The sequence below is a fragment of the Hippocampus bargibanti genome, linkage group LG01 (assembly GCF_051943395.1).
Source record: "Hippocampus bargibanti isolate YZ-2025 linkage group LG01, ASM5194339v1, whole genome shotgun sequence".
In the NCBI taxonomy this organism is placed as follows: domain Eukaryota; kingdom Metazoa; phylum Chordata; class Actinopteri; order Syngnathiformes; family Syngnathidae; genus Hippocampus; species Hippocampus bargibanti.
Window position 1 is genome coordinate 375,712 of NC_142734.1, and position 14,196 is coordinate 389,907.

The 14,196-nt window shown below is 43.9% G+C and overlaps 2 protein-coding genes across 3 annotated transcripts in view; one reads left to right on the forward strand and one right to left on the reverse strand.

Annotated features, from left to right (window-relative positions):
• Positions 1-314: 314 nt before the first annotated feature.
• Positions 315-9,333, reverse strand: LOC148902618 (MSL complex subunit 3-like). The gene is made up of 14 exons (XM_089012907.1): positions 9,007-9,333; positions 8,092-8,174; positions 7,921-8,016; positions 7,728-7,819; positions 7,532-7,629; positions 6,861-6,989; positions 6,469-6,632; positions 6,162-6,320; positions 5,877-6,085; positions 5,697-5,786; positions 3,892-4,001; positions 2,600-2,699; positions 2,419-2,503; positions 315-532 (listed from the first exon to the last, which is right to left on the reverse strand). The coding sequence occupies exons 1-14, from the start codon at positions 9,103-9,105 to the stop codon at positions 433-435; spliced, it is 1,614 nt and encodes a 537-aa protein (XP_088869033.1). The 5' UTR covers positions 9,106-9,333; the 3' UTR covers positions 315-432.
• A 1,530-nt stretch (positions 9,334-10,863) lies between these two features.
• Positions 10,864-14,196, forward strand: part of LOC148902619 (rho GTPase-activating protein 6-like) — a 49,561-nt gene continuing 46,228 nt past the window's right edge. The window contains exon 1 of one of the 2 annotated variants that reach the window (XM_089013076.1): positions 10,864-11,490. In XM_089013076.1, coding sequence (XP_088869202.1) covers positions 11,011-11,490 — 480 coding nt within the window. In that variant the 5' untranslated portion in view covers positions 10,864-11,010. The remainder of the gene's footprint in view (positions 11,491-14,196) is intronic. The other variant, XM_089012990.1, reaches the window with a different exon arrangement.

Genomic DNA, 14,196 nt, shown 5'->3' on the forward strand with positions numbered 1-14,196 from the left:
GGGCCTGCTAGGCCCTCTCCGCTAGCCTAAAAATATCTGAATGAGAGATTTCTTCAGCCGTCATCTGGACTTCTTTGAAGGTGTCAGACATTTCGCTTCATATCCAAGAAGCTTCATCAGCAAACTCAAGTCTTACTGGTAGTTTCGGCCCTATATATATCGCTACTGTCCAGACGTGGCGGTGCCGGACTCTGCTATGATAGGTCCCTGCTCTCAAGTTGGGGGGAGCAGAGGACTACTCCCTGAGGCAGGGAGTAGTAAACCTATTTTCAGATGACTTGAGAGTCAAGAAAATGAACAATACAGTATACATATACAATACAGTTGTGTTTTTTTAATAGTAGGTTCTCCCATACTTTTTACTTCTCCAAGTTATACCGAGAAGATATGCGTGAAGACAAGTAAAGGAGGGGCAAAGAGGAGCTGCCATTTTCAATAAACAGGCCTGGGTTGTTTCATGTTATTGTGAGCCTCGGATGCTGACACATAGGAAGACTCAGGAAAGAAATCCTCATGGAACTCGGCCAGAAACCTACGTGAAAGAAGAGAAGAGAGTCATTATCAGCTGACAAACAGCAGACCTATGAAATGCGCGACTTGATTCCCAATAAGCGGTTGGTTATAAATAAAGGTCAGGGACCGACGCCTTCCGATGGAGGTGCTCAGAGCCAATCCAAATCGTCCGTCTGGCCATACAGACAGAAGATGAGCGACCAACAGTTAAGCGTGAAGCCACCCTTCACCGACCGACCCCCTCTGCCTCCCATCTAATCGGTCACGGGGAAAACTAATCCGGAATCTTCTTAGTATCCACGACTCGGCCAAATCCTCTAAATCTTGCCATCTCATCTTAGCCCCACCGGTCTTCCTAATCTCAATGCAAACAAATTATAGTCATCAGAAAGGAGAAACAGAACGCTTTGATGAGCGCCAAATGGCGAGGACGCCAAGACATCTCATCCTTCTTTCAAAATGGCCAACTGCAGCAAAAATCAAAGGTCTCAATGCTTGACTTTTGTCTTTTTCATTATCATCTGCCTTGAATGGGAAAGAGGGGGAGACAGAGATAAACTATGAAGCGCAATAGCTATCTAAAAGCTATCTAGTTAGCTTTCTATCTATTTGAGTTACTTCCGGGTTGAGTGAACGCTGGCGCATGTGGCTGCCGCTGCTCATCCACAGAAAAACTGATCCAGTGACTGTAAAGTGACCTTGAGAGTTTTGAAAGGCGCTTACAAATGAAATGTATTATTATTATTTAAAAAATATATAGTGATACCTCAGGTTAGGAACGCTTTAGCGTACGAACTTTTCACCTTACGAACATTAAAATATCTTAAATAATCTTGGCACACACGGAGCGCCACGATAGCTGGCGGACTAGTTTTCGGCGGAAGAACACCAAACCGAACAGCGCCACGGTGGCTGGCAGACTACTTTTCCACACGCATTTGAGTGCATACGTGGTTTGTCATACATATTTGCTATTACGGCACCGAAAAAGACCCCACCACAGGCAAGTGTTAAGCCGAAGAGGATACAAAAGAAAATGACGGTCGAGCAGAAGAAGGAGATCATCGAAAAACACAAACAAGGTGTGTGTTTGTGTGACTTAGCGTACCAGTCCCGGTAGTCCTTATTGGAAGGGGACTCTCCTTCCAAACAGTAACTCCCTCCATTCCTCCTCCTCCCACTCCAATCCATCAACGACCATCACAAAGGTAAATAAAGCGACTTTATTATACTGTACAGTTTATTTCTTTAATTAGACTACCATAGCGTCTTTATTATACATAAAATAAGGTATATTTTGTGTAGTTTCGAAAATTAGAAAGTAGAAAATGATGTTTTATGGGGACCTGGGAACGGATTATTGTCATTTTAATGGTTTCCTATGGGAAATTAATTTTTGAGATACAACACTTTTAGCCTCACACACTCCAATTGAATTCGTAAGCCAAGTTGTCACTGTAGTTTGGACTGAGGGACAGATAAAGCAATCTTGTTCTCGATTTGCAGTTCTTCACCACAGCACAACACAGTGGTAGGAGGCAGTACTGCAAGGGTTTGATTAGAGACTGGGAGAAGCAAATCCCTTTGGTTTGGGAGCGGCTCAACTGAAGATCGCTCGGGAGGATTTAAAGATTAGACTCGCCTGGCTTGTGTAACACCCACTCATCTCCCTCCCTACCATCCACTCATGCTCTCATTTCCTTTTGGTATTTTTGTCCTTGGGCTTTGATTTCTTATTGATTTTTGAGATCACCTCTTCCCAAAAATTAGAATTTCGGACTGGATTCTCTAGTTGTAAGCAATGGGAACTTGTGACGATTCGTTTGCTCTCTCTAACTTGTTTACAACCAAGAGTCCCCTTCATTTTTAATGACAGATTGAAAGACTCAATGTAGTATCAGCCACCTGAGGAAGAGCTCAAGATGTTTGACCAACGCTCTTAAATTCCTTTCAGGGATCTGCATCTTTCCAAGGATCTCAGGAAGCTTCACTGGAACAATCAAGGAAATGTGGTGCAGAAGTTAGGATAACGCAAAACAATCATATGGACAAATAGGGGGCAAAAAAAAAAAAAAAAATAACCAACCAAAAAGTCGTAGAAGGTGCTGCACTCCATACAGGTAGGAGGGTGGCGGAGGCTGGTCATTTAAGGGATAATTATCAGGTGTCAGCTTCCAACTCAGCACCTGACAAACAGAAACAAAGTTGTGTAATTTGTTTTCTTTCTAATTTTGCCATCAACACGGTGTTTTCAGAGCAAACAAAGTACCCCAAATGCATTGTGTGTCGCTTTCTCGGTCAAGGGCGTTCCTGACGTGACGTCACGTCGGGCAACGTCATTACTGGAAAACAGTAATTTGTCAAATGACTTGTACTGAGCGCATATAGCTAGATTTGACCTTTTAAGACTCGCGCTGAATATGTAGGAAGTTTTGTTTTCCAGTAATGACGTTGCCCGACGTGACGTCACGTCAGGAACGCCCCTGACCGAGAAAGCGACACACCATGCATTTGGGGTACTTTGTTTGCTCTGAAAACACCGTGTTGATGGCAAAATTAGAAAGAAAACAACATAAATAACGCGATGGTGAATTGTTGCGTGTCGTAGCCAATTGCGGTAACACGCATAAAGAAGGTGTCTGTTGACACAAATTCCCAGCAGACAAATCAAGCCATTTCCAACGGAGCTTGTGCGTCATCTTGTGCATGTTCTGGGCGCTTCATTGGAGTCCAGACGGCTCCAATTGATACGGAAGGACTTCTTTCATCGATTGCAAACATTGATGCTTTCCTCTTCAGAACTATTTGAATCATATTCATAACTGGATGAGTTAGACGAAAGCCTCTTCTCCCAATCTGAAATCTCTGAAGCCATTGTTTTGATTCTGGAGCGAGGCAGTTTGTGAAGGAGTATCCTGGCGTGACGTCACCAACAAGGGGGCGGGACTTTCTGAATCTGCCCAGTTCTGAGCTCATTTTGTGGCAGTTTTGGGACACTTGAAGTCATTTTGATTGGTGTTTTGTATTTGACTAAAAATATCAGCCTGCGTGTTTCGGCTATTTTAGATGCTATCAAACGCTTTTCTGATGTCAGTTAGGAAACCAAAAAAAAAATGGTGTCGGTTGTCCTTACAGTAATAGAAAAAGAAAAAATGTTGCAAGAGTTTTGAAAGTTGGATACAGGTCCATATAACAGTTTTTACTTCCCATTCTTTTTCCATTCTGGACTGGTCTCAAGTCGACCTCAAAGACGGAGAGGAAGAAAAAAAGGGGTGGAAAAACAGATTTCTGCACGCTTGCGCATAGCTTCCGTGTGTACATGCTTGCGCAATGGGCGGAATCGCGGGAGGTTGCTTTGCGTCAAAATGGCTTTGTTACCTCATTGAGCTCATTATTTCGTCTGCTCTCAAGTCCGTGAAAAGGTCCGCTTGGTTCTTTGCTTGGAGTCAAGGGCAACGGGGAGGATGAACCACTATGCACTGGAGTTTCTGTATCAAAGAGGAAAAAACAGACTTTTGTGGAGCAAACTCTCAACAGAACGAAATTCGGATGGCTCGACTTGCCCAAAAATAAATACATCAATAAAAAATATGGTTAACAAGAAGCAAAAGACGACCGTGTGGGAAGAAAGGTAATATTGCCCCACCTCCTGGTCAAAATTTGTTACTACAAAAATGAATTCAACTTCTTTTCCTTTCGGCTTTTCCCTTCAAGGGGTCGCCACAGCCAATCAGTGTCCTCCGTCTTGAGAGGTTTGATCCGCATGTTTGTTTTGGCCAAGCTTTTACGTCGGATGCCCTTCCTGACACAACCCTCTGTATTTATCCGGGCTTGGGACCGGCACAAGAAGACTTATGTCCCTTTGTTGCTACAGAACAAGAAACTCGCTCAGTAAACTACCTCTACATTTTAAAATAGATCATAATACATTTTATTTCTCTTTCAAAACTCTCAAGGACACTTCACAGTCATGGCATAAGAACAGTTTTTTTTCTAATCAGGCAATCGCTTCGTTTTCCAAAACTGGCGGATCGTTTTTAGTTCAAGAACAGAAAGAACATTACAGTGATAGCTCCGCTCACCAACTTAATTGCTTCCCAATGTGTGGAAGGCTAAAAGTTTGTCTAACGAACATTTATTTCCCATAAGAAACCATTAAAATGAGAATAATCCGTTCCCAGATACCCATAAAACATAATTTTCTACTTAATAAGCCTTAAAACTACACCAAATATACCTATGTTATGTATAATAAATGTGCTATTGTATTGTAATTATAGAAATATACTGTACTGTACAGTATAATAAAGTTGTTTTATTTACCTTTGTGATGGTTGTTGATGGCTTGATGGATTGGAGTGGGAGGAGTGAGGAGGAGTTACTGTTAGGAAGGAGAGTCAAAGAAATAAAATGTATTGTATAATAAAATCATTTTATTGACCTTTGTGAGGGTCGTTGATGTAGTTGCCTCTTGATGATATCCGAGTGAAGTTGCCGTGCTTGCTCGCCGATAATACCCTCACTCACACTGTCCCCTGCTAGCTGCTTTTCGGTAATCCAAATCAGAAGTTTTTCAAGCTCTTCTACTGCCTGAGACCGTTGCTTAGACAACATAGAAACACTCCTAGCCACATGTAGCAATAGTCAACTTAGCATACCGGTACTGGGACGCTAAGTAGCTATGCTTGATATTTTCTTTTGTGTCCTCTTTGGCTTCACACTGGCCTGTGGTGGGGTCTTTTTTGGTCCCATAATAGCAAAAATACTCCACTCAATAACAATTAAGATATAATAATAATTACTGGTACTGGGACGCACACCTCGTTTGTGTTTTTCAATGATCTCCTTCTGCTCGACCGTCATTTTCTTTTGTGTCCTCTTTGGCTTAACACTAGCCTGCGATGGGGTCTTTTTCGGTCCCATAACAGCAAAAGTACCACACTCGATAACAAACCACGTCTGCACTCAAAGAGAGGGGGTGACGAAAACTAGTCCTCCAGCCACCGTGGCGCTGTTCGACCGTGCGGCTTGGTGTTCATCCGCCGAAAACTAGTTCCTCTGCCAAGGTTATATTCTCGAAAATTTAACGTTCGTAAGGCGAAAGGTTGGTGAGCTAAAGCGTTTGCGAGCTGAGGTATCACAGTATTTGTCTCGATACACATTGTGAGAGGCTGTTCCCTTACTCCTGTCAAGATTGAGGATGAATTTCGACTGCAAAGAGGTGTCGATCAAGCGCCGTTTGAGTTGAGGAGATGCTGCGGAACTGGCGCCACCTAGATCATTGGAGAGGTGACCAAAAGCAATCATTTGAGATGAATCCAATGCAGCGTCAGACCACGAGACGCCCTCTTCAATGGATTTACCTTCAGCCGGTCGTTCTCCCCCAGGTGTGTTCCTGGTGGAGCGCCGGAGTGACTGGGACTGGTAGGAGATACAATCCATGTCGGGGTGGCGACGGCGCTTTGGGGTGGGCGTCATGGTGGAAACGTCACTCGGGGCCGGGTGGCCGTCCGTCGACTGAGGCGTGGGGGGGTTATGAGCGGCTGGGCTGGGACTACGTTCTCGCTGGGGGCTACAAGGACGCCACAAATGACGCGACCGTTTGAGACAGTCGCTACTCGGTCAGATTCGGAGCCAATAGCACCTACTTGGCGGGAGAGGGTGATCCTTCGCTCACGGCCAAGAAAAGCCGAGAGGAGCTGACCTTTTTGAACTGAGCTTGCTCACACGGATAGAGGAGGATCATGGGTAGGGTGAAGTCAAAAGTGATCCTCAGCCCGTCAACCATCTCCTTACACAGGTCCTCACTTTGATAAGACAAAAACACGTTTGGACTCATCAATGTATTTATATGGCAGCAAAGTTAACCAGTTCACAAAATGGTCTCTCTCGGTCACTTTGTCCCTTGGTCACTCCGTCCCTCTCTCACACACACTCTCTCTCTCTCATACATACTTCTTCTCCGGAGGGATTGGCTGCGGGCTGCTGCTCTGTGTCGTATTCTGCTGTTGCTGCCGCCGGTACCGCTCATTGGCCATGAATGCCTTGTTGATAGCAAAGTGCTTGACGTAGGACTCCAAGATTTGCACAACGTTGGTCTGACAAGGCACCATCACCAACTACGAAGGGAAAAAAAAGGATTTAAAAAACAAATCTCTCAAAAACACACACACACACACACACACACACACACAAAACCTACCAAACACAATAAAGCAAAACAACTCTTCATGCTGGATTATGCCATGTAAAATGGATGAACCGTGAAGTTCAATGTTATCGGAGGCTCTCATTTCAAATTCATTTTCAAATCAAGATATATAAAGTGAACGCTTATCCCGCAATACCTTTTTCCTTTTATTGATGTAGAAGCAGTCATCCTCCAATTTTTTCTTGAGGATATCCGGAATATTGATGTCAACATGTACAATTCTCTCCTCACTTTCCTTCTTGATATTGATATCAGGTTCAACTTTCTGGCCAAAGGAAAGAAGCAAAACATGTTTTGGGTGATGACGAGAATGTTGGCTTTCCGTCAACTTTTGCTGTTGTTGCACTGGTGGTGCTCCCTACTTTTTCCAATTGGTCACACGAATGAGACGGAAGGACTTTTTTAATCGATTGCAAACATGTATGCTTTCCTCTTCAGAACTATTTGAATCCTATTCAGAACTGGATGAGTAACAAGAAAGCTTCTTCTCCCAATCTGAAGCCATTGTTTTGATTCTGGAGCAAGGCAAGACGTCCTGGCGTGACGTCACGAACAAGGGGGCGGGACCTTCTGAAACTCACCATTTCCGGTTTCATTTTGAAGTCGTTTTTGGACACTATCAGTCATTTTTATTGGTGATTTGCATTTGACCAAAAATATCAGCCTGCGTGTTTTGGCTATTTAAGATGCTATCAAACGTCCTTCTGAGGAGAAAAGGAAAAAACGGTGTCGGTTGTCCTCTAAGTCAAGCAAGATCCCATATGGTTAGCAAAAACCAAGCTCTCTCAGCCTGAGATCGTTATTCACCATTTTGTTAATGTCCGCAGAGAAGTTAGTGTCGCCACTATTGGAAGATTCTGCTTCAGAACCGTCGCCCTCGCTGCTGCCATAAGATGAAATCAGACCTGGGCACACAACAGCGACACGGAATCAATCCGGTTGCAAAAGAAAGACTGAATTTGTAAACATTAAAAAGGGGGAGCGGCAAATCCTTCTCACTCACACGTCTCATCGCTGTCGTCCTCCTTTGCTAATGTCTTGAGAGCAGGTTTAGTACCAGAAGGATGTCGCCTTTTCGCCCATCCTTTTTTCTTCCTACAACCCAAGAAACAAGACTTTGAACATGTTCATTGAGTCAAACGGATCAACGATGGCACAAGCCTTCAGAGTGAGAACAAGGAAGATGGGAAACGTACATGCGACCAAGTGCTTCACGTGCCAGTTTCCGTTGCAATTTGCGGTTTTCCTTGGTGTCCCTTAGGACATGATCGTCTGCAGCCCAACGATCCCAACTAAACACATTTTCACGGAAACATGATTTACTTAGGTCACAACGAAGGGTTGCAATGCTGCGCAAATATGCTTACCTTCTGCTCCAACCGTTAAAGTGAATTAAGTACTTTGGGATTCGCCTTCCGTGTTCATCCTTGCCAATGACGATGTCAAGGACCTGCAAACATGAAATATAGTATGAAAAAACTTGTGTGATCTCACTCTACAATCAGCGTGGCTTTTGAAGCAATCAAGGTGCACTCATTAGAAAATGTATCGCCTATTTGCTTATCCCTTTTCTACATTTCCTCACATTACAATCACTGAAGCTTATTAGGATTTCATGTTAATAATAATAATGCATTTCATTTATAAGCACCTTTCAAGGCAGTCAGGAGACTCAACTCCCTCCCAGCCCTGCCCCCCCTGTCCCTTCTCACTGCCACACACACCGAACTCTGAGTACACGCTACACGATCATCCTGAAGTCTATTTTTTCCTGCAAGACCTCACTTCAACTTTTTTTTGCCATGACTACACTACGTCACTTTACATACGACACTACCTCACTTTACATTCAGAAATGACATATATTGTCTGTTGTCAATTGTATGTCACGCATATTAGCATATTTGACAATAAAGCTGACTTCCAAACTCTCAAAGTCACATGATACGTTTTCCTGTAGGTGCGCTGCGGTAGCCACGCAGGCCAGCATTTACGCAACCCGAAAGTAACTCGCGAACGACACAACACTAAAAGAAGCGCAAACAGACTACGACGGTTACGATTAAATCGAGTCACCGAATCAGGCAAAACGGTAGCAATTCCCATCTAGTCAAACGTAAAACACGTTCGTACTGTTTGTTTTGAGATGCAATGTCGCCATGATGTTACCCAATAACCGTTTGCTGTTTGCAAGTTGGACGGCTAAGCTAAGGGCGCCCGGACGTAAAATTGAGCTTCGTTGTTTATTCGATCAAACGAAGTGTAGGAGGAACGTCTGATACCTTGGCGTCATACAAGACCTGAGCCTTGCTTGGGTCAGGTTCGAAGCACAGCACTCGTTCTCCTTTTTGGAATCTCAATTTCATGCCCCGCGAATTCATTTGTTCATGGCTCCGTGTGAGAGAGGAGAGGAGGTAGTCATCCAAAATATAACATCATCATTAGCAATCGAATCGATTCCAAACACGCCGATGCGAGGGAAACCCCCTCGGATTTGCTTCGCACAAAAAAAAAAAAAATACGGAAGAAATAAATCCAATCAATAAACGACGCGAGAAGAGACGAGGCTAATGCAAAGCGTCAATCGTTAAATTCAAAGATGCACGTGACGTCACTTCCCCCCCGGCGCCTTCTTCGTTTTCTTTTAGTTTTTGGTGTATTGCGTGTTTGGGCGGGTTACGCCATCTGCTGGACAGGAGATCGAATAGGGAATTTCCGAGCATTAATAATAATAATAATAATAATAATAATAATAATAATAATAATAATAATAATAATAATAATAATAATAATAAACTAAAATAATAATAAATACCCCTTTAAAGGGTCGCCACAGTCGGATGCCCTTCCTGACACAACCCTCTGTATTTATTCGGGCTTGGGACCGGCACAAGAAGACTTATGTCGCTTTGTTGGACATAAGCAACTCGCCCAGTAAAAGGCTCCCAAACACAAAATGGTCATCGGCACAGCAACATTCAAAAAAGCAAAAACTAAGCTCACCATTTATAATAATAATAATAATAATAATAATAATAATAATAATAATAATAATAATAATAATAATTGCATTTCTTTTGTTTGTAAACGAGTACATGGAAATATGTCCGTTGTTTTTGGACAATGCAATGTAAGCCATGCGGTCACGTCTGTGCAGCTGTAGCCAATCACTCATTCAGCTTGAAGTGCTTTCAGGCTGTTGGGCTCGGCTATTGTTCACCAAATATGGTGCGCGTATAGAACACTCAACACAACTGGCTTGAGGTGCGGCGCTAATTATTATTATTATTTCCAATCTGGCTATGCCTGGCATTTGGCATTTGATTTTTTTTCATACAAGGTCCCCATATTGGTAATGATGGCTAGGACTACATTAGTGTCAAAACCAGGATAGACGGAGAAGCTGGACTCCAAAAATGGTGGTTGTTTAACTTGGATGGAAAAAACAAATTGTCTTTCAGCTTCGTTTCATTACTTTTCCCCTGTTGCGCAGCTTTCAGATGTGTGTTTTCATATTTAAGCATTTAACCAATCACATTTCAGTAATACTAAATAAATAAATAGAGATTTGAAGTAGGTCAGACAGATAGAAGGGGGGGGCAAGGTTATGGATGGCTTTAAATGTAAACAGAAGTATCTTGAATTCAATACAAAGTTTAACAGGGAGTGATGTGGTGAAAGGAGGGCGGTTTAGTGATGATCCGGGCTGAGGAATTTTGGACTAGTTTGGAATTTATGGAGACATTTTCGATTGACCCCGAAAAGAAGTGAGTTGCAATAATCCATACGGGAGGTGACGAGACTGTGGATAAGGATAAAAGTGGTGTGAGGGGTGAGAGAGGGACGGAGACCATTGCTATTACGGAGGTGGGAATATGCAGACCGAGTTATGTTTTTCATATGGGAGTGAAAAGATAGTGAGCTATCGAGGATGACACCCAGGCCCTTGACCTGAAGGGAGGGGGAAACGGTAGAACTGTCAATGGTGAGTGAGAGAGAAACTGTTTGCTTTGTGAAGGCTGGATTTAGTACCGAGTGCACGCTGCAAGTGTTATGGCCCCCCTCCCTTCCCAACAGCGTGCGCATTCCCAAACAGTGGACTTCAATTTTCACTTCGGGGTTGGGCAAGACCGCCGCACTGGATGAACTCGCACCACTTGCCCGTCTTCTGCAAACCAAATGTGGCACTCTCCGACTCTTCCTCGGTTCGCCTCCTGGGACTTTCAAGGAGTTTGAGGAAAACGCCTTGAGGGGTCGTGTAGGTACCTCAAAAGCCGGCCGGGGTCATGTCTGCGACGCAGGGACTTTTGAACAGCGTCTTTTCCTGCTCTTCTCCAGCCTCGAAGGCTGCAACCAAACAGAGGCTTCGACAAAGTCGGAGTCTGGACCCCGCTATCATCAGACAATGCGGCACCGGGACCCAGATTGCAAATGACTCCCGGTTGTCCGGATCAGTTGGACAGGATGCAGGTGCGTCCGCAAACTGGTCTGCGCGCACCAAGACTTCAACGTTAAAGGAAGCCATCGCGCCATCTATCTCGTCTCCATCCATACCTCTGGACGTGTCCCCCTCGTCCAGCTTTCAATTTGACTACGAGGTAGGAAAGCGTTCCAAACGGAACACGACTGGGGATTTAACAGTCCTGGTGCGAGGCTCCGGGTTCACGCCGTCCGCCAGTCCCGGCACGCTCTTTTCTCCTCGGAGGTGGTTGCAAAAGAGGACCCAGACGCCGAGCTCGCAAGCTCAAGTGGCGTGGAAGTCAGAGGTAAGGTCTACACTCGGCCATTGACTAAATTCAAGGTCCCGTCAATCAAAACCAGATGAATTCTGATTTGAGATGGCTTTGAACCCTTTGAACCGCAGCTTGTGAATGTGTGTGTGTGCGTCAACTCCTTTAGTTGGGTTACAGTTACATTATAATACCATATCACATTTATTATACAAAAAAAAAGTTATATTTTGTGTAGTTTAGTCTTAGAAAATTAGAAAGTAGAAAATTATGTTTGATGGGGACCTGGGAACGGATTATTCTCATTTCAATGGTTTCCTATGGGAAATCAATTTTTGGGATACACACTTTTGGCCTTACACACTCTGCCTGGGAACCAATTACGTTTGTAAGCCAAGGTGTCACTGTATTGGTCATGAGCACCTTGAAACAGTCTTTCATACCTTTTATCACATCTCGGCTCGATTCATGTAATGCGCTTTACTTGGGAGTCAGACAATCCTCCATGAAGCGTCTCCAGCTGGTCTAGAATGCCGCTGCTCCTCTCCTCTTAACTGGTACTCGAAAGAGGGAGCACATAACTCCTACTCTGGCATCCCTTCACTGGCTCGCTGTACAGCTATTTTCAAGATTTTATTTGTTTTCAAATTTTGAAATCCACCCCGACACACCTTCCCGACACCTCAGGTATGCTGACCAGACATGATTAGACGCACCAAAAACTAAACGGAGTCTGTGAGGGGATGGAACCTTTTCTAATGCAGGTCCCCCTCTCTGGAATGACCTTCCACTGAACATTGGACAAAGCCCCTCGCTGGTCATCTTTAAAGCCCGTCTCAAAACTCACCCGTTCTCTTTGGGGTTTTAACTCAGCATGATTCCTTGTGTGTTCTACATACTTGGCAATAAAGATGATTCTGATTCTGATTCCGACTTGATCTTGGTTTCACTCCCCGGTACTATATTTGTGACTGCTTTATTTCCTGTCCACCAGCTTTAGCTGTTGTAAAAGAGCTATATTCATCAATATGTATTGTGTTGTAAAGCATTAAGAAAATGTGACAGTGAGGAAAAACCGTTGCAGCCAATGAGCAATCGGAGGGCCGATAATGTTATCATCCAGACTGGCCTAATGTCTCCCCTTGTCCTCAATGGCGGCTAACTCCAAAGTCGGACTACGGTAACTGCACCAAGAGAAAAAGCTGTTGAGAAGCTCTCTGGAACAGGAAGTGGCGTAAGAGTTTTTCAAGAGCTGCTTGATTTTTAACCCGCCGCCCCATCCGAAGCGTGAGAAACAAGCCCTTGAAGACCTTCCCAACACACACACACACACACACACACACACACACACACACACACACACACACACACACACACACACACACACACACACACACTGTCAAGCCGCAAACAAAGAGTGGGGGGGGGGGGGGGGGAGCAGCAAACCAACAAGATTGCGCAAATCATGTGGGAAACCAATCATACTCTTCAAGTGGAGCGTGTGGCCCGATGCCAACTATGCACCCAATAAAGCCCCCCCGCTAAAAATAAGTATCCAAAGTATGTTTAGCTAAAGATTGGATTGTAAGCCTCACTCAATTTCAGATTGGCTTGAAGCCCAGTCAGCCCCCTCCCCATAGAAGTACACGTATACGTATCGGGTGAAAACACTCGAATGCACCTTTAGTTGGAATTAATGACTCTTCAATAAGAGATGATTTAGTTCACCCCTGAGGACGTTTTTTCCTCTTACATTGTGGAAACATAACCCCCCCCCCCTGCCATAGCTATAAGCCGTGTGCCCTTGGTCAAGACAATACAAGACCATACATATTGATTTATATTGCGCTTTAAAGGACAACCGACACCATTTTTGTGTTTCCTAATTGACATCAGAAAAAGGTTTTATAGCATCTAAAATAGCCAAAACACGCAGGCTGATATTTTTAGTCAAATGCAAAACAACAATAAAATGACTTCAAGTGTCCCAAAACTGCCACAAAATGAGCTCAGAACTGGGCAGATTCAGAAAGTCCCGCCCCCTCGTTGGTGACATCATGCTAGGATACTCCCTCACAAACTGCCTTGCTCCAGAATCAAAACAATGACTTCAGAGGGTTCAGATTCGGAAAAATATCCTTTCTTGTTGCTCATCCAGTTATGAATATGATTCAAATAGTTCTGAAGAGGAAAGCATACATGTTTGCAATCGATTAAAGAAGTCCTTCCGTATCAATTGGAGGCCGTCGGGACTCCAATGTAGCGCCCAGAAAATGCACAAGATGGCGGCCAAGCTCAGTTGGGAATGGGCTGATTTGTGTCAACTTACACCTTCTTTATGCGTCTTACGACACTTGGTAGTCTTGGTGCGACACACAACGATTCACCATCACGTTATTTATGTGGTTTTCCTTCTAATTTCGCCATCAACACGGTGTTTTCAGACAAAAAACAGTGCCCAAAATGCATTGTGTGTCGCTTTGTCGGTCAAGGGCGTTCCCTCTGTGACATCACTTCAGGAATCGTCATCAACTCGAAAACAAGACTTCCTGAATATTCAGCGTGAGTCTTAAAATGTAAAATATAGCGATGTATATGTGGTGGAATATTTGTAAAATGTGGTCAGTAGAAGTCATTTTACAAATTATGGACGCAACTTGTCCAAAGGTGTCGGTTGTCCTTTAACGAAAAAGTGTCTTTTTGAAGGCTTGGATTTTAAGATGTACCCTGAGGCCATCTTAA